The sequence below is a fragment of the Podarcis bocagei genome (genome assembly GCF_964188305.1).
Source record: "Podarcis bocagei genome assembly, chromosome: 14".
NCBI lineage: Eukaryota > Metazoa > Chordata > Lepidosauria > Squamata > Lacertidae > Podarcis > Podarcis bocagei.
Window position 1 is genome coordinate 32,133,460 of NC_138139.1, and position 25,562 is coordinate 32,159,021.

The window sequence follows — 25,562 nt, forward strand, 5'->3', positions numbered from 1 at the left end:
TTGGCGGGGGGGGGACGGGAACTCAGGAGAATTGAGCTCCCTTACCTTTAAAAATATATATATATTTTATTGTCGGGAGGGCTGGAACGGATAGACACCCAATGCCTGAGCCAAAAATACACCTATACCTGCAATGAATAATGTGGCCATTTCTAATCCAGATCATTATCTGTGTGAATTTTTAAATCGCATCTTACATTTAGCCACTGCTGGGGGGGGGGGGGAACTGGGTCAACAGCAAACAAACAAACAACCTTTGTGGTGAGTTCTCCCACCATTTTTTCCAGAAAAATAGCCTACATTCCATTTCTTTTAGAAGGAAATCTAGCTCAGAATTCCCCAACAAGGTGCTCTCTGCATGTTTTGGGCTACGACTCCTGTCAGCCAGTAATTTTAGTCCAAAACAGCTTGAGGGCACCGATTTTGTAAGGACCTGATATTTTAGTATGTCAGCACCTACACTTTGGAATTCCCTGCCTGTTGATATCAGGCCTTCGCTGAACTCCTTTTGGCGCCTGATATCAACAGGCAGGGAATCATTTTCACAACAACTTTGCAAACATTGTGGTTTAGCTAAGCCTACCTAGATGTCTGCAAAGTTGATGTGAAAATAATAATTAACAAGGTTGCAAAAATTAGGCTCTCTTGAAGCAGACTTTCAGCTCGTTTTAGTGTGGGCAGGTGGTTCCTGTACCTTGGCTAATTTCTCCCCATCTTCTCGTTTCACCACTCGCTCTTGGGTCGAGTCCACCTAGGGGTGGCAAAAAAACACACAAAACAAACCAGCATAAGAGAATAAGAAGAGCCTGGCTGGATCAGGCCAAGGGCCCACCTAGTCTTCCATCCTGCTCTCACAGTGGCCTCCTAGATGCCCCAAAGGGAAACCCAGAAGCAGGACCCAAGCACGATAGCCCTCTTCCCTCCTGTGGTTTCCAACAACTGGTCTTCAGAAGCATTGCTGCCTTCCACTGTGGAGGGATATCATAGCCATTGTGGTTAGTGGCCATCAATGGCCCTCCATGAAATGGTCCAATCTTCCAATGCCATCCACATTGGTGGCTGTCACTCTTTGCAGCAGAATTGTGTTCTTTTACTATGTATCTGCAGTGATGCCTAGTGTTCATTGGGACTGGTGGGGCAGAAAGCAAGGAATCCCAACAGTGGCTGGAGCCACAGCCAGTGACAGGTACAGTCACCTGCTGTCTGGTTGTAAGAAAGATGGCGGACAGGTAAGAGGGCAGGCTGAGGTTGGGCTCCACTGCCTAGCTGGTGTGCCGCTGCTGCCCCTTCCCATGTGCATGGGCAGGGTCAGCCCTGAGGCACCTGCCTCTGCATCAACACCCTCTTCTTCCCAGCAAATGGCTTCCATTGCCGTGGAGCGCCTGGCTCTGTATTGTTCTGCCAGGAACTAGCTTGGCTTACCTTGTTTCCCAGCAACATCAGGACCACGTCTTGCTTTGCGTATTCATGGATTTCTGTCAGCCAAGCCTGGCAAAGCAAAGGAAAAACAACAAGGTCAGAGGAGCTAAAAGCTAGAAACCAAGGAGAATAGCCAGCTGCTGTGGAGACCTCAAGCCTCCTCTCTGGAAGCAGCTGGCTGGGGCTGATGGAGAGAAGTAGTTCAAAACAGCCAGGCTGAAATGCTGCTCTCAGAGAGGCTAATTCAACATAGTAGAGTGGTTAGGGGTCGAGTTAAAAAAGACAAGTTGGAGACAACTTGGTTTATGTTTATTACTTTTATGCCAACAAGTCAACTTCCTCTATAAAACTTCCAGTGACACACGTACGCTGTGGAGAGATTTAATTGTTTTAAGAGTATTATAACACAATATACATTTGTAATTGCCTCACATAAATGACAGACGGTACTTTTTATTCAGTTTGGGTTTGGGTTAAACACGGTTGTCATGTGCTTATTGAAAATCAAAAATATTAGAACCCGAATTGATAGATTCCAGTTATAAGAAACAGGGCCGGATTTAGGTTTGATGAAGCCCTAAGCAACTGAAGGTAATGGGGCCCTTTATATGTCCAGCTGTCCTTTGTCAACAACAAATTGTCACTGTTTTTGGTGTTGAATATATGCTATATGGTAATTTATGGACCTAATAGGTATCTAAAGCCATTTGCACATAATAAAATATATATTTTATCTAAGTAATTGTTTTTTATCTTATATTTTGGAAATGTACATCCAGTTTTTTGTTTTAATTTTTTGGGCCCCCAAGATAAGCTATAGCTTGTTTAGCTTATACGTAAATCCAGCACTGATAAGAAAAGAGATTCTACCTAAACATCAGGAAGAACTCTCTGGCAGTAAGAGTTGTGGACATAGGAATGGACCATCTCACAAGGTTGTGGACTCTCCTTTGTTGAGCTTTTTCAATAGAGGTTGGATGGCTATATGCCAGTGAAACTTTAGCTGTGATTCCTGCAGTGCATGGGGTTGGACTAGATAACCCTTGAGGTCTCTTCCAATGCTACAATTCTATGATTCTAGGAACTAGATACTTCCCCAGATGCCATTTCCTAAAACTTCTTCATAAGGTCACAGCCCCACCACAGGTGGAGGAAGGTCCCAGCTCTACCACAGCCCCTCCAGCAAAGGGGTGAAATGCCATTAAGGATTACGATGTAACTTTAGAGGGGTCTGGTGCCAGCAAAATGAGACTTTTAAATGCCGCTACCTGAATTTCAGCCAGTGAAGCTAGACCGCTTCCGATATGATGCCACAAAAACATCATAACAACATTCAACACCTGAGGAAGCCATTCCAATCTAAGTAAAACTTGCGGCCCCATAGTGAGACTCAGAATCTAAATGGACCCTTTCTGGGGAGGGAGCTGTGTGGGCTGCACATGTATTACAATGTCATGAGCCATTAGCCAAACCATTTCTCCAGCCCCTGGCATCAGAGGCTGGAATTAATGTTTTGCTCCCATGCAACTTGGCAGGGGCAGAGGGAGGGAGGAAGCAAATGACAGAAAAGAGAAAAGAACAGTTAATGCCTCTCCTCCAGCACTCTTCTGGGTTCACTTGCTTTACATCCAGGCCTCCTCCTCCTCCTTCGTGTCCAGCATGCCAGCCTCCTCTCAGGGCAGAAGCAGCATGGCATGTTGAAATGAGACTGCCAAGCCTGGCCCTTTAAGAAAAACATTTCATGCTCCTCTTTCTTCAAGCCTGGCACAGCCTCTGTCTTTCTCTCTCTCTTTCTCTCTTTCTTTCTTTCTTTCTTTCTTTCTTTCTTTCTTTCTTTCTTGTTTGTAAGGAGCGTTGGGAGCTGGGGCAGACCAGCCTGTTCAGAACATGAGCCGCATACTTAAGGATCCCACACTTCAAACTGCTGGTGAGCCACAAGCACAGAGAGGAGCCCAAGGCAAGCAACCAATATTAGCCCTACTCAGAGTAGAACCATTGAAATCAATGGGGTGGCTAACTTGGTTCCATTAATTTCAGTCTCCTCCACATAGAACTTTGTTGGATACAACCCTCAGCCTCCAATTTCTAAGCTATAACAAGAGGCCTACCATACAGGGTTGTTATGGGGATCTGCTGAGCGCTTTGAACACTTAGGAAAAGAGCTCTGCAAATGTCACAGATTGTAGAGTTGAAAGGGATCCCAAGGATTATCTCGTCCAACCCCTGCAATGCAGGAATCATGGCTAAAGAACCCCTGACAGGTGTCCACCCAACCTCTGTTGAAAAACCTCCAGTGAAGGAGAGGTCACCCCCTTTGAGGAATTCCATTCCACTGCTGAACTACTTTTACCATCAGAAAACCATCTTCCTAAGGTTTAGTCGGAACCTCCTTCCTTGTAACTTGAATCCATTGGTTCGGGTCCTCCAGGGCAGGAGAAAACAAGCTTGCTCCATCTTCCATGTGACAGCCCCAGAGATATTTGAAGACGGCTCTTATATCACCTCTCAGTTTTCTTTTAACTAGGCTAAACATCCCCAGCTCCTTCAACCGTTCCTCATAAGGCTTGGTCCCTTTATCCTCTCTTGACACCCTCCTCTGCACACCTCAGAATCATAGAATTGTCGAGTTGGAAGGGGGTCCCAAGGGTTATCTAGCCCAACCCCCCTGTGGTGCAGGAATCTCAGCTAAAGCATCCATGGCAGAGATGCCACCCAGCTTGTCAATATCCTCCTTCAGCTGTGGTGCCCTTGCAATGTCCAGACTGGACAGCATTCTGCTCACACAAGGTCTGATCCCCTCAGTAGAATCAACGGACATAGGTAACATAAGAATCACAGACCACGCCCCAGTAGAAGTTACCCTTAGAATAGGAGAGGGAACACAAACCACCCCATCATGGTCCTTCAGTCCCATCCTAATCACAAATAAACAAATTAGAGAGAGTCTCACAAAAACTCTCCAGAACTACGTCAAGGAAAATGATGTAGACAATATAGCAAACCCCCTTCTATGGGGCGCAATGAAAGCGGTCACCAGAGGAGCTTGCATAAAAAAGAAAACATCCCTTAAAAAACAAACCACCTCAAAAGTTAGCAAAATAGAACAAGACATTACAGCTCTCACATCGCACTACAAACAAACAGGATCTAAAAAACTACTTAAACTTCTGGAACAAAAGAGAGAAGGCGACTAGGCTTCCTAGAAATCAGCTGTGGTGCCCTTGGTCTTTGGTCTCAGTGCTGCGATGTGAGGTTGTTTCCCTACCACCTCTCAGCTCCCGACACACATGCACCCCCCCCCCCAAGATCAAGAGTGGGGGACTTATTCTGCCACCTGCCTTGCCAGCCTCTAGCCTGATACCGTGCCACAACACAGTAGTAAAAGAAAACCCGCAAACTTATTAGTATGGACGGCCAGCAGCAAGCTTGATGCTTCATCCAGACAGCCGTTCCAGCAGGGCAAGAACTCGTTTGGCATTTCCCACCAGCCCTTTTTAAAAATTCGGAACAGATTTAATCAGGGGGAGTCCGGCCGAATTCTTGACAGGGTGTCTGATGGAGCGGCAGGGGGTGTTGGAAGCTGAGAGGACCACACCTGCTCACCTCATGGAGCTGCTGCTTCATCACTCAAATCCCCCCTCCACCGGTTTTATTCCACATTAAATCCGTCTAGCATAGAGACAAGCAACAGGGCAGAAATCTACGGCCAAACTCAGCCCCCCCAAAGCATCATCTGGCCCAAGGACCCCCTTCCTCTCCATGCAAACTATTCATTATTACATTCACCTCTCACCTTTCCTTCAAGGAACTCAAGGTGATATGAATGGTTCTCTCACACACCCTTATTTTTTAAAGACATTTTGATAGCTCGGTTGGGGCTGGGTGCTGATAATGCCAAAGTTGCAGGTTTGATCCCCATATGGGGCAGTTGCATATTCCTCGGGGTCCCTTCCAACTCTACAATTCTATGATTTTATGAAATGGCTCTCACACAAACCCTCATAAAAAAAAAAAGGCATTGGGTGTTTATTGGTATTTTTTAAAAACCCATCTTTCAAAAATAGTAATTGCATTGCTTTCAAACCTTTTGTTTGTTTGTTTGTTATTTTTAACTGTATGATTTCAAATTGCCTTGAGATTTCTACGACTTCTCTGAAAGGCGTTTCATCATTTAACACAACACTGGGAACAATTCAGAGGTGGCTGCTGAAAATGTTTCCATTCTGCCAAGCCTATGCAAGCAATCAAGAACACATCCCTCTACAGTGGTTAATTGATGTCTGTTTCTTTACTTTTTAATGTTTTTATTATTGTAAACCACTTTAGTTTCCTTTTTATGGTACATATACAGACACTTCTTATAAAACAAATAATATAAATATTTTGGACAAATATCCAAAACAACCGTGAGGTTGTTTAAGCTGAGCTGCAGTGCCTGGTCCAAGGTCACCCAGTGAGCTTCATGCCCAAGGAGGTATTTGAACCCTGCTCCTACATCCTAGGTCCAACACACTAACCACTAGGCCACACTGGCTCTCAATTGATGCCTATTCACATCAAAGATGAAACTAAACCCCTCTCTCTCTCTGATGAGAGTTGCCGGCGAAAACATTGAGAGGGCGCCTGGTTGAGAGAGGCTGCTCAGGAAGGAGGCTGGAGTATTTTAAGAGGATAGAAGAAGTTTTAATACTGTACTTTCAAAGCTGGATTGGGGGGGGGGGGGGAACGTATCAGTACAGTGTGTTTTCTGACCAGCATGCAATGGCTGCATTTCGGCACACGATGGTGCCAGAGAGACACACCCGCGCTTGCAAGCAAATAATTTGTATTTGCAACATGTCTCCTAACAAGCAGTCACGGTTGCTGCAGCTGAGAGATGTTGTTGATATGTCACCATTCTCTACTTTTATTTTTAAAACACCCACTTTGGTAAGGGCGCTTTACTTCAGTAGCATTCCCAAGAGCAAAGAGTTCAGGTGCAAGAGTCCATACCAAGCAGCTGGCTCACATTTACTCCTCTCTCTCTCTTTTTCTTTCTCTCTTTCTCTCTCTGTGTGTGTAGACTGGAGGCATGTGTAAATATTGCTCGATGCAGAGATTCACAGCTGCTTCGGAAATGCCAGGATGGTGCCCATAAGCAAGCTCCATCAGTAAGAGCATAAGAATTGCTCTGCCGCTGGATCAGGCCAATGGCCCATCTAGTCGAGCATCCTGTTTTCACAGTGGCCAACCAGTTGCCCCAGGGGGGATCTCACAAGCAGCACATCAGCACTCTCCTTCCCTGCGATTCCCAGCGACTAGTCTCCAGGGGCATAATTCCTATGGCAGTGGAAATGCAGACCCTCCAAGCACCCCTATTTTCCAGGGACAGTCCCAGATTTACAGAAGCATTCCTGGTTTCTGATTATTATTTTTTAATTTTTATTCATACTTTTTCTAATTTATACATTTCATTAATTTTACAATCATTTTAAAATTTCAAGGTTTGACTTCCCCCCTCTATCTGTGGTTCCTTAAATTTATTTTTTAATATCTTCTGCATATCCAAATTCATTTAATTTGCTCATTTAATTATCTACTTTAAATATATACGCTTATGAAACGGCAGGTTATTACAATGTCCCGGTTTTTTATTTGATCCCGGAATATCCCACTTTCCCCTAGAACGTCCCTATTTTCATGGGAGAAATGTTGGAGGGTATGGAGCTATGCAACCCCTGAGCCAAGAAGCTAAGAAGCCCTGTTTGGGGAAGTTTTTAAATGTTTAATGTTTTGTTATGGTTTATATATGTTGGAAGTTGTCCAGACTGGCTGGTGCAACCCAGTCAGATGGGTGGGGTGTAAAAAATAAAATTAGTATTCTTATTATGGAATAGGATGTTCCTATTTTCATCAGAGAAATGTTGGAGGGTATGGAAGTGGAACATTGCCATTGGGCTTAGTAGCCACTGATAGCTCATTCACACAGATCTCACCACTGGAAACTGCAGCCACCATCAACCCTCTCACCATCAAAGTACACAATAAAAACCAATTCCATCAAAACATTAAACCACCCACAATTATCTTTTTCATTGAAACGCGGCTGTAAAATAACAGTTAAAAGAGCAATTAAAGCAATCAGATCAGGAGGTTCAAGCTCAGGGAAGCAGCTGCATAAACCGGTATTTCTTCAAGAGCCGGCGGAATGCCAATGCTGATGGGCCATCCCATATTTCGGCGTGGGTGGAATTCCACAACACTGCTGCCACCAGTGAAAAACCCTGCTTCTATGTTACCATAAGCTGATCATCATCAGGCCATGGCAAAACTAACCTGGTTCCATTTGATGATTTTGAGGCCTGAGCAGGGAGCGGAGAGGAAGAATGTTTTCCATCATGCGTGCCCAGCACAACCCTATGATGCTGAACCTTGTGGAAGCTGGGGCTGATAACAGACATATAGTCCAAAACATCTAGAAGGCACTGGCTTGGAGAAAGATGCTGCAACCGTTTTGTAAGCGCACCATTCCTGCAGTGCAGCAATTACTTGAAGATGGAAGTTTCCCTGCCTGCAGCCCAGTCATTGTTAATTAATCTCCTAGCTTAAATGGAAGAGGCCTACAGACTTCAGGTGGCAGAGCTCTTAAAACGAGTTAATGTGCTCTCCTCGGGAGTGTGTCATTGTGTTGCTCCCGATGGGGCCATTTCAGTTTTCTCATCTGCTCCAAGTGGAACTGCAAAGGGCCTCGCAGAGTTGCATGCAGGGTTTGTGATTCTCCTGCTCTCATCAGGATGCAATGGACCCTCCTGCTGCTGTGTTTATTAAACAGCCAGATGAACTGCTCCTCCAGAACAAGGATAAGAAAAGCCTGCTGGATCAGGCCAGCCGCCCACTGACTCCTACTTCCTGCTTTCAGAAGCAGCCAACCAGATGCCTCTGAAAAGTCCACAAGCAGGACCAGAGCATATGAGCATGCAAACCCAATAGGAGCCTGCGGGATCAGGCCAGTGGCCCTTCTAGTCCAACATCCTGTTCTCACGATGGCCAGCCAGATGCCCCTGTGCAGGACCTGAGACAAGAGCCCTCTGCTCCAGCAGTTTCCAGCAACTGGCATTCAGAAACATCCTTCCTCCAACAGGGAGGGAGATCAAATATCATCATTAGGTAAAGGTAAGGGGACCCCTGACCATTAGGAGATTAGTGGAGATGTGTCCCATGGGCCATGGGGCAGCCCATCTTGGCTTACAATATGCCCTCAGAAGTCTCTACAACAGGGGTGGAGAACCTCCGGGCCCATCATCATCATCATCATCATCATCATCATCATCATCATCATCATTATTATTCCAGACCTCTAAAATCTCTCCCCAGACTCCACACCCAAGTGTTTTTGCCTGGCTGGAATATGTTTTGTTTCCTTGCATAAAGAGAGCTATTTGCGAGAGACTGAGTGTGTAGAAACTAGTCTCCTCTGCAAAGGTAAGATTCACATGTGTTGCTCTGACAACTTTTTCCTCTGACCATGCCCACCACGGGCATTTGGCCCTCAGAAGCCTGCCCTGAAGGGGATGTGGCCCTCGGACTGGAAAGGCTGCCTCTATCTCAGCTCTACAAAATACAAGTGTTTCTTGACAGGCAAACTATGGAGAGAAGCTACCTGAAAACCAGGGAAAGCTTGATAGCGCCCTGTGACTCAGAGTTCCTACTAGCTACCGTATTTTTTGCACCATAACACTCACTTTTTTCCTCCTAAAAAGTAAGGGGAAATGTCTGTGCGTGTTATGGAGGGAATGCCTACGGGTGGCATGCCTACGGATTTTCCTCCTCTAAAAACTATGTGCGTGTTATGGTCGGGTGCGTGTTATAGAGCGAAAAATACGGGTATTTATTTACTGAATTTATAACCCTGCCCCCTTTTCTTCAAGGAGCTTCGTTTCCCCCTTCCTCATTTCACCCCAAAACAACCTTGGCAGGTAGGTTAGGCTGAGAGGTGGTGACTGGTCCAAGGTCACCCAGGGAGCCTCATTCATGGCCGAGTGGGGATTTGTGGGTTAAACCACAGAGCCTAGGACTTGCCGATCAGAAGGTCGGTGGTTCAAATCCCCGGGACAGTGTGAGCTCCCATTGCTTGTTTCCAGCTCCTGCCAACCTAGCAGTTTGAAAGCACGTCAAAGTGAAAGTAGATAAATAGGTACCGCTCTGTGGGAAGGTAAACGGTGTTTCTGTGCGCTGCTGTGGTTCGCCAGAAGCGGCTTAGTCATGCTGGCCACATGACCCGGAAGCTGTACCAAGAAAGCGAGATGAGCGCTGCAACCCCAGAGTCGGTCATGACTGGACCAAATGGTCAGGGGTCCCTTTACCTTTTACTTTCCCAGATCCTAGTCCAACACTCTAACCACTACAACACACTGGCTGTTATGTACTGAAGTTCTCATCCTGGGCCAGCAGGGGGATACTGTAGATAGTTATGCAAATAAGGGATCAAAAGTGACGTTCAGTGATTGGATAGTTTTAGAAAGTTGTTACAGTTACGATGGACTGGAGCTCTATATAAGCAGGCTGGCTGAACCCTTCAGTTCAGTTCTGTCCTGGCCTGTGAATAAACAAGAGCTGCTTGAAGAATCGCTGTGTCGTCTGATATGTTCACCCACAACTTAACACTGGCTCTGTAAAAGGACTGTAGTCAACATAGCATAGCTCTGGGAATGTTTGGGTGCATGTAGCTCCAGGGTTTTCTCCCTGTCACTTGGCAGACTGTGGGATGGCCTGGCAAGGTCGTTTTGCTCTTCAGACTCTACTCTCGCTGGCCTGGATGACGCTTTTGTCTTCTGTGCCCTGGAGACGTTCCAACAACACATGTTCCTCTTTCTCCTCTTAAAATATGTTCCATCTTTGAGGAAAGGGGGAGGGAAATAAAGTGAGAACAAGCAACAGTTGAGCCAATAATTGCTCCCCATCTTGTAGGATTTTCCATTGGAATTAAATTGCAAATGCTACTAATGCCCCTAATTAAAGTCATTATTACACAGAGGAAATGAGGAGGCAACGCCTGGCAGCCTCTGCTCCTCGCTGTGTAAAGTCATCATGCTTTGCCTGCTGGTTTTTTGCGTGGGAGAAAAAAAAAAGGTTTAATAAAGTTTCCTAATTGCTTGGCCCTGAGGTACACAGTTGATACATCAGAAGCAACCTTCTGCTGCCCGTCTGCTACACGGCACGTGCCAAAATATGCTCGGATTCCACTTTCCAGAGGGAACGGGGCTTCTTTGTTTACTTATTTAATCCAGATTTATACCTTGCCTTCTGCACCGTGCCCGGAAGCTCAGTGAAAGCTGCAAAATATACAACCCCAACACAGCAAAAGCAGCATCTAAAAACGGCACCAAGAAGTGTAACATGAGCACGTGAAGAAGAAAGCAGGAGCCTCTGGAGTCAAAACAGTGCCATCAAGCAAAGCAGAAAGACACAATCAATGCAACAGCCTGAAAGCCTGTCTAAATAATCATCATAGAGAAATAGTTTTTGCTTAGTGGTGCAAGGTCATTAAGTAGATAGATGGGCCCTCCCCCAAAAGAGGGTGTTGCAAAGCCTGGGGGCAACCATGGAAAACGCCTCTAATGCAACACACACACACATCTCTGATGTTGGCGGGACACAAGATGCGCTGCAACAGAAGATCAGGAAGGAAAGTAAGGAGGCCAGGGCGGGACAGTGGAATAGATCAAAGGCAGAACTCAAGAGCATCCGATGAAGCTGAATGAAGATTCAGGGCAGACAGAAGAAGAGATTTCTTCATGCAGTGCATAGTTAAACCATGGAACTCTCTCCTGCAGGAGACAGCAATGACCACCAACATAGATGGCTTTAAAAGAGAACTGGACAAATTCATGGAGGAGGGGAAGGCTATGCCCATGGCTATGCTCTGCCTTCATGGTCAGAGGCAGCAATGTTCTTATGTTCTTATGCCCATCGCACCAGCTGTGTGAAAGAAAAGGGGGGGGGACCCAGCGGCGTAGCATGGGTTGTCAGCACCCGGGGCAAGGCAAGTAATTTGCGCCCCCTAACCCGTGGATTTGCGCCCCCTAACCCTAACCCCCAGATGTTGCGCCCGGTGCGGCCGGCACCCCCTGCACCCCCCATGCTACGCCACTGGGGGAACCTCTTCCTCCCTGGATTTGCCCCATCCTATCCTCTTTGATCAAGAATTATGAGAGAAGTAAAACTTCTCCATCCACTTCCTCCACACCCCAAGCATCATCTTGGATGTCTTTATCATGTCTCACCCTTACTCAATTTTCTTCTAAGATAAACCCCCCCCCCAAGGTTGCAGCCTGTCATCACAGGGGAGTCTTGATCATTTGGCGTGCCCTTTACCGCCCTCTTTCGAGCTCTACAATATCCCCCCCCCATTTTATTTTATTTTTTGAGATGAAGCAAGTAGAACTGAACACAGAATCCCAAATGTGGCATCACCAACATTTGGTAAGACAGCACTACGATATCAACACTTTTGTTTTCGATCCCTTGCCTAATGATCCCCAATATGGAATTTGCCTTGGGCAGAAGAACCCATGTCGCTCAATTTAAATGGCTTCAAGGTGGGGTTGACAGCAGAGGAGTGGTGCCTGGGCTCAAAGATCAAGGGATGTCCATGAAGCTTGCCTCCAGTATCAGTCATCCCAAATTTATTACTCAGCCTGGCAAAGCGCTCTTGTTAATTGGATGTATTTGGGGTGGGGAGGTGGGAGATGGAGGAGCCAAGTATCATGGTACTTCCAGCAGAGCTTTTCCTGTGGATGGGGCAATATCATAGAATCACGGAACTGTCGAGTTGGAAGGGGTCCCGAGGGTCATCTAGTCCAACCCCCTGAAATGATGCGGGGCAAGGAGGGGCAAATGAACTTTTCAACACAGCAAAAGTGGTTCCAGGAGATGGTCTGAAGACCCATGAAGCTACTACCTTGCTGAAGGTGGACTGGGTCTGATCAGTGCCTGTTGCTGTGAGTTAGAATACTGGAAGCTGCCTTATACTGAGGGAGACCATGAGTCCATCTAGCTTAGTATTACCTGCACTGACTGGCAGCAGCACTCTAAGGTTGCAGGCAAGGATCATTCCCACTCCTACCTGGAGATGCCACTGGGGACTGAACCTGGCACCATCTACATGCAAAACAATGGCTCTACTAATCACCTATGGTTTCTGCCCATAAAAATAAAGCAAGATTCCAGTCCCTGTGGTTCTCAATTAAGGACTGAGTTAAACACAACACTGGTAACTGCTTTATTTACATTCCCATCTTGGGTAAAAAAAATTGGATTCTTTAAAAAAAGCAACATCTAACTTAATATAAAATGTATACACTGCTTGATTGTTAACAGAACCTCTAAGCAGTTTACCAAAAAAAGTTAAAAACATTGAAATTTTTAATAAAATGCAAAGTTAAGATCAGGTGGTTTTATAATCAAAATATAATTAAAATAAACATTTAAGCTAAAAACAGATTAATTTATACACGCCTGCATTAGCTTGATTGAACAAAAATGCTTTTAGGAGGTGCTTTAAAGAATAAATATACATTCCTGGTATCAACAGGCAGAGAGTTCCAAAGGGTGTTTGCTGCCAAACAAAAATGCTTATTTTTTTTAGTATATTAACTGGCACCTGTCACAATGCCATTCCACAGATGAAAGCGGCCGAGCGGGCACATATGGGGTAAGGTGATCCTGCAAGTAAACTGGTCGCAAGCTATTGTGGGCTTTATATACCCATGGTTAGACATTGAATTTGGCAGCGTAATATATGGGCAACCAGTGCAGATCTCTGAGCAGTGGTCTCATGCTGGCAGGGTAGGGTCTCACTCCTGTCAGCAGTTGTACTGCAGCATTCTGCACCAGGGGCGCCGACTTATAAAAAATATTGTTGGAGCCCGCGAAAGCTCATGAATAATAAATAAGCCCATGAATATGCAGATAAAGTGGCGCCGCCTCCTCGTGAGCGAATAGGGGAGAGCGTGCTGCGCCTATTAATCAGCTCCGAAGGAAATTGGGTGGAGCTTTTGCTCGGGAGGGAGGGCAGGAGGCATGCAGCCCGACCCTGTGCATTTTGGGCTGGGGGAGGGGCGGCGGTGGCGCTCTGCTGGAGGGGCACCCGAGATTATTGGGGGGGCGGAGCCCCCCAAAACGAATTTTTGAGGGGGCTCGGGCCCCCTCAGGCCCCATGGAGTCGGCGCCTATGTTCTGCACTAACTGCAGTTTTTGGATCAAGCACAACGGAAGCCCCACTCTGCAGTAATCGAGCCCTGAAGTAACCGGCACCTGGACTACAGTGCTCAAGCTCACCTGATCCAGGAATAGCTGAGACTGTCATATCAGGCACAGTGGGCAAAAGGTACTTTTAGCCCCTGAGGCTACCTGGGCCTCCAAGAAGCAGAGTTGAGCCCAGAAGTGCCCCTAGACCAGGGACCAGCAAACATTTTCAGCAGGGGGCCGGTCCACTGTCCCTCAGACCTTGTGGGGGGCCGGACTATATTTTTTTGGGGGGGGGGGATGAACGAATTCCTATGCCCCACAAATAACCCAGGGATGCATTTTAAATAAAAGGACACATTCTACTCATGTAAAAACATGCTGATTCCCGGACCATGCGTGAGTTGGATTTAGAAGGCGATTGGGCTGGATCTGGCCCCTGGGCCTTAGTTTGCCTACCCATGCCCTAGACTGTGCAATGTACATTTGGTGGAAACTGGGCTCTCCTTTTTTGTTTTCTCCATCACGTTACCGGCATGTAGAAGCAGCGCAATGTAGGCTAAAAGGCAGACTTAGCAGCATCCTGACTCTCAACACCGACTGCCTGAAGTGTCAGAACAGCTCTGAGGTTGCTAGATAAAAGGGGGAGGGGGAATCCACGTTTCAGCCAATTTATCCTGGAAACTCTTTCGAAGCTGTATATCCAGGCGCTTAATCTTCATGATATCGGTACTGTCAGAGATATCCTTGTAGCAGATTAATAAAAGGCAGCTCACCTTCCTTCTCCAGAAAGCAGTAGTCTCAAAACCTCCTCTGTTAGCTTTCCAGGTTTATCAGAATAACATGAAGGCATTAAAAAAAAAATACTGCTATCAGTATTTACAGATACTGATAGCAGTACAGATATCATTCCAGTGGAGATGTGACACTTAACCACAATCCGTTGCCAGAATCCTGGTAAAGCAGCCTTTCTCAACCTGTGGGTCCCCAGATGTTGTTGAACTACAACTCCCATCACCCCTAGCTAGCAAGGCCAAAGCTCAGGGATGATGGGAGGTGTAGTCCAACAACATCTGGGGACCCACAGGTTGAGAACCGATTTTAAGAAGAGCCTTCTGGATCAGGCCAATGGCCCATCTAGTCTGGAACCCCACTGCCCAATTGGACGCCGCTGGGAAGCCCACAAGGAGGACTTGAGTACCACAACGCTCTCTCTACTTGGGATTCTCACCGGCTGGCATTCAGAGAGATTTGGGAGAAGAAAAGGCTTAAGGAGTAAGCCGTACACAAATCTGGAGTGGAGTCCCTAAGCCAGCTGGGATGAAGCTTTGTACGCCTGCTTCTGGCAACTCCTGCACCAAAGCTGGTGCCAAACGTATTGCTCTGCTTTCTTTGGACCAAATCAGCAAGCCCAAAAGGGGGGTCTTGTCATCTGGGCAGCCCAGGACCTCCAAACACACTACCTGGGCTTGTGCCCCGGGGAGGCCACTTCAGACCAGTATCACTGCATCCCCGGAAGCACACTCAATGGTCTCTTGAGACAGACAGTTGCCAATCACAACAACTGGAATTGCTTGTTCAGCTGGACTCCAAGTCCAAATCTGGCATGACTTTTTGAAAGGATTCCTTGATTTAAGAAGAGTTTGGATTTGATATCCCGCTCTATCACTACCTGAAGGAGTCTCAAAGCGGCTAACATTCTCCTTTCCCTTCCTCACCCACAACAAACACTCTGTGAGGTGAGTGGGGCTGAGAGACTTCAAAGAAGTGTGACTGGCCCAAGGTCACCCAGCAGCTGCATGTGGAGGAGCAGAGACGCAAACCCAGTTCACCAGATTACGAGACTACCGCTCTTAACCACTACACCACACTGGCTCTCATTTAAAAGCAGGGAGGGGAAGCCCCCCTTCTTCTAAGCTTTCTTGGGGGGTGGGTATCTCCATCTCAGAACAAATAACTACTTGCATGCTATAGGTATAACTTTTGTGACACAAAAACTCCACCAACGTGGTCCAGGGACAAATTTATGCATTAAAAACAAATCAATCAATAACGTATCTCTGGTGTGTTTAGTCAGTGGAACGATGTTTATCTGAGGGCAAAGCTAGATGGAGCACATAAAAAGAAATCACGGTGGAGTCCTTTGCCAATAGGCTGAGCCCAGCTTGGACAAGCAGCAAAACATACCATCCAACGTTTGCTGGTTCAGTTATCAGCGTTGCGTCTGTGCAGAGGCAGGTGCTCCCCTTTTCTCATTTAGTGTTGCATTTGTTCATAGTTAAACTATGGATCTTGCTCCCATAGGAGGCAGCAATTGCCACCAGCAGTGCTTTTTTTCAACATGTGGGTCATGTGGCCAGCACGACTAAGCCGCTTCTGGTGAACCAGAGCAGCGCACGGAAATGCCGTTTACCTTCCCGCTGGAGCGCTACCTATTTATCTATTTGCACTTTGATATGCTTTTGAACTGCTAGGTTGGCAGGAGCAGGGACCGAGTAACAGAAGCTCACCCCATTGCGGGGATTCGAACCACCAACCTTCTGATTGGCAAGTCCTAGGCTCTGTGGTTTAACCCACCGCGCCACCCGCATCCCTTCCTCTCAATTAAATAGGAGGACCCCCCCCCCAAAAAAAGAGGGCAGGAAAAGATGAGACGGAATAAAACCTCAGGAGCAAAATATTTTGCCACCAACTAAATGATGAGATCCTGACCACACCAGAGCTTGCCCCCACCCCCCGCAGTCACACGCAAAAGACAAAGGACACCGTTTCAATTTAAACCTGCTGTATCTGAGGGAAAAGGCCCCAGAGGGGAAAGCCAACCTCCCAGAGATGTAATTTCCTCATCCAAATTCAATACTGTGGCCTTTTAAACTTACTACTGCTATTATAATTGGTATTCTCCCAAGCTCCTTAGTCCTGCAAGCTAACTAATTCTGCACACGGCCATTTTTCTCCTAATAGTGAAAATATCAGAAGTTGCCTGAGACGATTGGTTTGAACCATTGGAAGATCAGGGCCATCTCCTTTGTGGCCCTCCAAGCGCTCAGACAAAGCGAGGCCTACCAGAGAACAATTTAAACTGCAGCAGCCTTTATCCAACCTGGTGCTGGAGGTGTAAATAATTACTGGACTTTGAAAAACTGGCATAGAACTATAGAATTGTAGAGCTGGAAGGAACCTCAAGGATCATCTTATCCAAATCCCTGCAATGCCTCACGGGAGATCAAGTTCCTCAGTTGTTGAACTGATTAGTTTTAATTGGATTTGGAATCAATGAGTAATTAATTGTTACAGCTTTGAATTTTATCGTGTTACTATCTTCCTTAGTGGGTCTGTTCGGAATAATGCTTTTTATAGGGTAGGGGGCACAGGGGGTGAGTTTATGGGACCAAGGGGACGGTGACCCAATAAAGTTTGGGAAATGCTGCTCCAGGCAGTGTTTAACGGAGAGGTGCAGGAGTTGTGCTGTCTTCTGGAGAAGTCTTCCTTCAGTGAGCAGCTGCAGTTTGGGTCTTTAGGGTAGGAAGAAGGGAGTTTGGGGGGGGGGGGAATTCAGTGTCATGGTGGCTGGGAGGATTAACAAGCTGCTCCCTTCCTTGTTCAGCAGCCCACTTTGTCAGGACCAAACCTTTCGGCATCATGGAACAACCGGAAAAGGCACCAGAATTCTTGCAGCCCTGGACATCAGCAACCATTGTCAGGACTTACCTGGATGTTGTCGAAGGAGGCTCTGTTAGTGACGTCATAGAGCAGCAGCAAAGCTGAAGAGGAAGACCAAGGGACAGGGAGAGAAGGCAAGGCACAGGTCAGCCCGCTAGTCAAACACCACAGATTAGAACCACAAAACTGTAGAGCTGGAAGGGGACTAAAGGGTCATCTAGTGACATCCATGTCCCTGCAATGCATGCCTTGTATTTTACATAGGACAGTACCTTTGGGGTGGGGGACCTTTTGGCCAGGGCCAAATTAGGCCTCTTTTTGAAGCCCCTCAGGACTGTTAAGCCCAGACACCCGCCTGCTCTCCAGCCCACCCCTCTAACCAGTCACATTCCAAACCCGCCTCCTAGTCTAACTGGAATTTGTCCTTACAGTGTAGGAAATGTCATGAAAAATATAGGATGCCACTGAAAAGGAAGGTGCTTTTGAGGAGTGGGAAAATTTGATTCTGTTCAAATAATGGTGGTTTATGGACCCCTGTGGTGCAGATACAAATAACACAGACACACACCTCTCTGCCACACAACAAATGCAAAATCTAGCCTGTGGATTTTGTGGTCTCAGCTTCACTGGAGATATTTAAACAGAGGTTGGCTGGCCATCCATCAGGGCTTTTTGAGCTGTGATTGCAGGGGGTTGGACTACTTGACCTTTGGAGGTCCCTTCCAATTCTACGATTCTAGGGTTTGAGCTTCTAGGGTTTGAGCGAGTGCAACCCAGAGCCACCCCAACTCCTCATACCTCCAGGGTCCCCGTGGTGAGAAATTCTCTCTTCCTGCTTCTGCATTTTTTTCCTTCTCATCAGCATTTTAATCACTTTCACTTAACGAGCTCCCTTTCCACTTGAGAAACCACTAACTGATTCTCTGAGAGAGCTCTAAATTTTTTACTACTGAAGTTTTAACAACAAGCGTTTGGGAAACAGCTGAGTCCCGGCAGGCCTCCTTCCTGTGGTCTTTAATTCACGGGCAACACTTTAGTTGGCGAGTGGAAACTGGCCTGGAAGAGGCTTCCACACATACACACCCCTTGCCCTCTGACCCCTCAGCTTTGCAAGACTAGTAGATGGGGTGTCGGGGGGCGCTCCCATGTCCAGCAGTATCAGCAAAGCAGCTGCAATCAGAAGGGGCCCTGGACACACCCAGGTGGGACTGCTGCAAGGATTTCTGGAGTTGTCTCAATGCCTTCTTGGGTGTCCCATTTTGGCAGAGCTGGTGTCATGGACTGGCTGAATTGCAAAGGAGTGGTGGGAGGCACCAGCAGGGGAACCCCCAGGGGAAGAAGGCTCAGAGCCAGGGGATTAGCGGTGGGACAATGACAAGTGGTCAGAGGGAGAAGAGAGGGCAGACTGGGAGGAGGAGGAGGTGTCGGAAGGAGAAGAGGCAACAGGGTTTAGTGAGCAGGGAGATGCTATGGCAGGAGAGGAAGTGGACCATGAGACAGAGATGAGGCAGGCTGCTGAAGAACCCAGGGAGTCTCCCCCTCCTGCTGCAACCAGCTCCCCGCTAGTCTCCTAGAACCTGCAGAGGAATGAAGAGGGAAGAGCAAAGAGAGACAAGACGACGGAGCCTTAGGCTGCTGAGGAAGAACCTTAGAGAGCGATGGTAAGGCAGGGACCTTCAGTCCTCGCAACTGCCTCTTTTGATCAAGACTGGGGAGGGTTGCTGTGACCACTAGGCATGAGTTGTTTTGCTTCTTTGAATAACGAGTTCACTGACATTGGGTGCCTTATGGTTTTATTGCTGATCTACACCTGACTCCAGCTGTTTGGGATTGCAAAACAACCTCCAGGCCAGCTTTCCTCTCATGGTGCTCTTTCTACTGGGTGGAGAGTGTGTGGGCAGCAGGAGGGAGAAGCAGTTGCAGTGGGACCCTCATCTGCCCTGCCCTGGTTCCACAGATGAGCTCAGAAAGCAGGCAGACAGTTGTTTGTTGTAGGCCTGGGGAGATATCCTTGAGAGCTCTGACTAGGTGAATGGAGCACTTTTGAGCCTTTGCCTCTATCCCACCCCTTCTGGAGTCTCTTAAAGGGTCAACTCTCTGGCCTGAAGGCAGGACCTCCTCCTGGCCTCCCTACTGGTGGTGCACAAGCCTGCGCTGCTTGGACTGGTGAGGTCTTGCCAGAGGCACACTGTGCCAGGGGAAAGGATCTTGGCCATAGTTCTATGGGCCTGGTTGCCATGGCAGCTGGTTCAGTGGCCTCCTGCTGCCAGCCTCAAGTTCAGTAGTCATCTGATGATGATGATTTATCACATTCCTCTAAGGAGCTCAAGGTGGCACACATGGTTCTCTTCCTCACAACAACCCTGTGAGGTAGGTTAAGCTGCGAGACGGTGACTAGTCCAAGGTCACCCAATGGGTTTCATGGCTGAGCTGGGATTTGAACCCTGGCCTCCTAGGTCCTACTCCAACACTCTAAAAACCATGCCACATCAGGCTCAGACCCAGGAAGCTGGTCACTTCCTTAGCCGAGGACACTGTTGCCTCCAACTCAGTATCCTGGTTGCTGCTGGGGTCGTGACATTGCCTGTTCAGCAGAGGGAAGTGGGAGACAACCCACTTAATCTGGAGTAGGACACTAATTTGCCCCACCTCCCTTGTTCTGTGCACCTTCCCCCACCCACCCCCATTTTAAAAAACCTCTGTTTCCTGCAGACCTTTGAAGGCTTCCTTTGAAGGCTTCCAGTGGGAAAGTTTCCTCCTTGCTAATGAGCTAGGCAGAGACTTCAAGGCACTTCATGGGGCTGCCTGCCTGACTTTAGAGGGCTGGGAGAGCAGCAATCTGAAGAGGGAGCAGCGCTTGCCAGCATCTGCTGGCAGCCCTTGACAAGGCAAAGGGGGCTTTTCATGCTGTCGCTTTCCCTGTTTGGAATTCTGTGCAAGTTCAAAGCATGCAAGGAAAGGAAGAGCCTAGCTTGAAAAATTGGGTCGGATCAATCCAATTCCACCCCATGCCCGCCAAATATCCCACCATTTAGCTCCTTGATCTTCCTCTGCAAGAAGTGAGTGGCATTCCTTTTTCTCTTGCCTTTTGCAAAATGCCACTCTCTGCAAAGTCACAAGTGAGGCCGGGGAGGAGAGGTAATGGCTCTTTGATGTTGGAAACTCTGAGCCAATGTGGCAAATTCCATCCCCTTTGAAGACTGTGACCAAATGCCAGGTAAGGGACAGTGTGGTGTAGTGGTTAGTGTTGGAATTGGACTCGGGAGACCAGGGTTCAAATCCCCACTCAACCACAAATGAAGTTAACTGGTTGACCTTGGGCCACTCATTGCCTCTCAGCGTAAGCTACCTTGAAGGTTGTTTTGGGAATTAAATGAGGAGAGGGGAAACCATGTTCGTCACCTTGAGCTCCTTGGAGAAAAAAGGTGGGATACAAATGCAGCTAATAATGATTATAATAATAAGAACAACAACAGCAACTTTCCCCTTGCTTTCCACTTGCTCTGCCAGGATGGAGAAGCATTTTGGCAAACTTTCTGTACCACCTTTCTGCCCTGCTTCCAACCTGAAAATCAAAGCAGAAGACCAATGGATGGAGCCCCAGGCTGACAACAGTTTCTCTCTTCTAACTTGTCCCACTCAAACTGAGTTTCAATCAGAAAGCAAGAAACGCTTAGAGGTTCCTACCATGGGCGTCTCGGTAATAGGCATGTGTGACACTGCGGAACCTCTCTTGGCCGGCCGTGTCCCAGATCTGAAAACATCAACAAGCAATGAAGTCACAAGAGGCCAACTCGTAACACACATCATCTCCTTCCTTCCATCCCATACGTCAATGCCCCAAGTCAGTCAGGGAGGCGGGGAGAGAGGGTAGATTCATTCTTCTCTTGCTGAAAACACCTGGTTGGTAGGAAGTGACATTTCCCTTTTTCAGCTTGTTTGTTGGGGTTTCTAAAATTCTGAGGGTTGAGTCCAGACCTTTAATGGACTTGCCTTTAATGGATCTTTACGGGAACCACCTGCCCACAGAGCCTCTGTTTCCCCAGGATGTCTCCGCAGGCTTCAAACTATAGGCTGCCCTTGACACACTGCTTTGGAAATTGTTGAGCAGAAATCTAAAGTTGTCCTTTCTGAAAAGAAGCAGGAAACCGAGCTCCTCTCTCCACGGTCACCAAGGCAGCTCCCCCGCCCCCGCCCTTGGTGGAAGGTGTCCTTCCTAACAAGGAACTGAAGGGGCCCCATCAATCTGAAACATGATTAATTTTCTCAGCCCGCAGAGAGATGTTGATAAAGATAATTATAGGCAAAAGGTGACATGAGTAATGCCTCTTCAAAACGGGCCGTGCCATTCCTCAGCCTGGCAGCATTCTGAAGCCGTTCCCATTTACTTGACGAAGAGCTTACGGTGCATCCTTAAATGAGAAAATCCATCCGACAACCAGCCAGAAGGGCACCCTCATAATTAGATTTATCTGCCTTTAATGGACTAAAGGCATTTTCACAGGGTGAACCATCTTCCTCTGTTGTGTGGGGAGAGGATTGCCAATGCCACCAGTCCCATCGGTACTAAAAAAAACCCCACCATTTTGCACATTCCCTAAGCCCCTTCTGAAGATGGAGACAGGTGGCGACAAACTGCTACCTGTGGAACTGTTGGTGCTGTATTACGGTATACCCCCAACTGATCATGACTACGTGGCAGGACTTGGTGGGTTTTCAGCGTCACTAGAAGGGACCCAAGTAAGTGTGAGCAGAAGGAGAAAGGAGGTAGCGGAAGACTTCTAACAGCACAGCACCCTGATGCCTCAGGGGGCTGCATTGTAGCATGAGCATCAGCAAATAATGGAAATATGTTTGTTTGCAGCCAGTCATAATAAAGAGCATGTAACAGCTGAGGACCATTTCTACTAGCAGTGATAGCTATGTTTTACATCCACCGTCTGCTATTTCTAAAAGCCAGTTGCTGGAAACAGCAGGAAGGGAAAGCGCTCTTCTGCTGGGGGTGGTCCTGTTTGTGCATTCCCCATTGGGGCATCTGGGTGGCTGCTTTGAGAACAGGAGGCTGGACTAGATGGGCTGCTGGTCGGAGCCAGCAGGCTGTTCTTTTTATTTTGTATTTCATAAAATTTATAAACTGCTTTACTGGGGTGGGGTGGGGAATCCTCAAAGCAGATAAAACAATTTTTAAAAATCACTACAATACTTTAAAATGTACACAAAGTTAAAATACTAAATCAGGTTAAAATTCACAACAACTTTCTGACCATCTGGGCAGGCTTGTCTAAACAAGAATGTTCTAGCAGGTGCCAAAAAAAATACAGTGAAGGCACCTGCTTGATATCAACAGGCAGGGAGTTCCTTATGTTCTTCAGAAGAGCCTGGAAGCTGGATCAGGCCAATGACCCATCTTGCCCAGCAATGGCCACCCAGATGCCTCTTCTGGAAACGCTGCAAGCAGGATGTGAAAACCATGCAAGGTGTGAGACTGGAATCACCCTGTGGGTGAAAAATGTGCCTGGGTAGGGCTTCTCTTTAAATATGACACCTCTCTTCACACTCAGCTGCTAGAGGATTATTCCATTAAATTCCACTATTTAACAGTTGTGTAGCAGGGTACTGGGAGCCCAACACATGACAAGGGCTTTGCTCATGGAAAGAGTTATCCTGGCACACACCCCCTAAACATATCAGAAGCACCCTGAGCTCAGAACAGACACAGTTTGCCTTACCTGCAACTTCACTTTTACGCCATCCACATTCAAGACTTTATTCTGGAAGACAGGAGGGGAAAGAAGTGAATTAATCCATGTGTGACGTGAGCCACCATTGACATCAGGTTTTGGCCAGCCAAATAACCTACGAAGCTGGATTACAAATACTTCTGATGCCCAGTGGAGGCTAGTCACCTAGGGTGAACAGAGCACTGTCCCACCAATTTCAGTCTGTCTACAGCCAACCCACACCTGCTTGCCTTCCTTGCCTAGGGGTGGGGGCAGCTTGCCACCTTCCTCCTCTTCCTCCATCTCAGTGTTGCCCTTGTAGAACTCAAAAGGAAGGTGGAGGGAGACAAAAATTAATGAGCTCTGATTCTGATTGTCATAAGCCCTGGTACCACTTTCTGTTGGCTCCCTGCCTGCTGCTGGTCCCAATTTATTTTTAAATCTCATACAATTTATACACTGCTTGACAGTTGTTTTTTAAAAAGCCCTCAAAGCTAAAAAAGAAAAAAAGAAAAGATTAAAACTCACATTAACTTTCTAAACATCTAGGTAAAGGGACACCTGACCATTAGGTCCAGTTGTGGCCGACTCTGGGGTTGTGGTGCTCATTTCGCTTTAATGGCCAAGGGAGCCGGCGTACAGCTTCTGGGTCATGTGGCCAGCATGACTAAGCCGCTTCTGGGGAACCAGAGCAGCACACGGAAACGCCGTTTACCTTCCCGCCCGAGTGGTACCTATTTATCTACTTGCACTTTGATGTGCTTTTGAACTGCTAGGTTGGCAGGAGCAGGGACCGAACAACAGGAGCTCACCCCGCCACGGGGATTCGAACTGCTGACCTTCTGTTCGGCAAGTCCTAGGCTCTGTGGTTTAACCCACAGCGCCACCCGTGTCCCATTAAACATCTAGGTAGGCTTGCCTAAACAAAAATAGTTTTAGCAGGTGCTGAAAAGAGTGCAGTGAAGACACCTGCCTATTATCAATAGGCAGGGAGTTCCAAAGTGCAGGTGCTGCTGCACTAAAATAGCTATTTCTTACAAATCCAGAATGGGCGTTAAGCGGCACCTGTAGCAATGCCAGTTCTACAATTCAAAGGAGTAGAGTGGGCATTTATGGGGTAAGGCGATCTCGCAAGTAAAGTGGTCCCCAGGTTGTTAAGGGCTTTACATACTAATAGTAACACCTTGAACTTGGCCCAATAGCAAATCAGCTTTCAGTGCAAATCTCTGAGCAAAGATCTCTCTTCACCAATTATAGTTTCTGGATCAAGTGCAAGGGAAGCCCCACAAATGGTGCCTTGAAGTAATCCAGTCCTGAAGTATTGGGCACCAGCAAACAGATGCTGGTTGTTGGCAGATGCTGAACTTTAAACCCAGCTGGGACCCCACCAGTGGCGTAGCGTGGGTTGTCAGCACCCGGGGCAAGGCAAGTAATTTGCGCCCCCTAACCCGTGGATTTGCGCCCCCTAACCCGTGGATTTGCACCCCCTAACCCTAACCACCAGATGTTGCGCCCGGTGCAGCCGGCCCCCCCTGACCCCCCACGCTATGCCACTGGACACCCCCCCAACCTACCTGCCCACCTCCCTAGTTCTTGCACACTCAAGCATCTCATTCACCATGCTCCTTGCAACACTTTGCCATCAAATGCAGAAGCTGACACAGCAAACTCTTTGCAGACAATCCGTCCCTGCTAGGCGAGAGAAGAGACTACAGACATCAAAGTCTCCCTCCTGGGATAGGCCAGCCTTAGAAGTTAATTCAAAGCCATGTCAAAGTCTCAAGAGAACAAAGGCCGATGTTAAAGGGTACGCATATCCGCAAAGGGAACATAGAAAGATAGAAATCATAGAATCACAGAGTTGGAAGGGACCCCAAGGGTTATGGAGCCCAGCCCCCTGCAAGGCCCAATCCTCTTTTAAAGCCCTCTAGGTTGGGAGCCATCACTGCCTCCTGAGGGATTGAGTCCCACATCTCATGGAAGACAAGGTTTCCCCATTTTGGGGTCCCCTGGCTGCATTATGCATTTTCTAAACATTGCAAATCCGGTCATTTATCATCAGAGAAACATTATGTATGTTCCCAGATTCCCTCCAGCATTTACAGAGTTTACTAGGCAATAAAATCGACCGTGAAGCAAGATTAAAAGCTTGGAACAATAGGCATTAAAAAGGGATATCAGCTGTTCTTGCCAGAAGATTAGCACACAATTACAGGAAACAGGTCAGGCAAAAACACCACTGGCAGTGGTTACTCTCATACATTCAGACAAGCGATATTCCCAGTCTTATTTGGAGATTCTGGGGATTGAACTTGGGATGTTTTGCTTGCAAAGCAGACACTCTACCACTCAGCTAAGATTCTAGTCCTCATGGTTTTGTTATTCAGCTGCCTGAAACAGAATCATAGGAAGCTGGTTTGTACTGAGTCAGGCCACTGGTCCATCTAGCTCAGCTTTGTCTGCACTGACCAGAGGCGGCTCTGCTGCTGGGTTTTAAATAGGGGTCTTTCCTAGCCCTACCTGGAAATGCCAAGA

At 47.4% G+C, this 25,562-nt stretch overlaps 1 protein-coding gene across 1 annotated transcript in view; it reads right to left on the bottom strand.

Moving 5' to 3' along the window:
* Nucleotides 1–25,562, bottom strand: part of RAB26 (RAB26, member RAS oncogene family) — a 113,072-nt gene that overhangs the window by 2,627 nt on the left and 84,883 nt on the right. The window contains exons 3-7 of the mRNA XM_081170937.1: nt 23,037–23,078; nt 20,995–21,061; nt 17,356–17,408; nt 1,423–1,488; nt 695–751 (exon numbers count right to left, since the gene is read on the bottom strand). Coding sequence (XP_081027063.1) covers nt 695–751; nt 1,423–1,488; nt 17,356–17,408; nt 20,995–21,061; nt 23,037–23,078 — 285 coding nt within the window. The remainder of the gene's footprint in view (nt 1–694; nt 752–1,422; nt 1,489–17,355; nt 17,409–20,994; nt 21,062–23,036; nt 23,079–25,562) is intronic.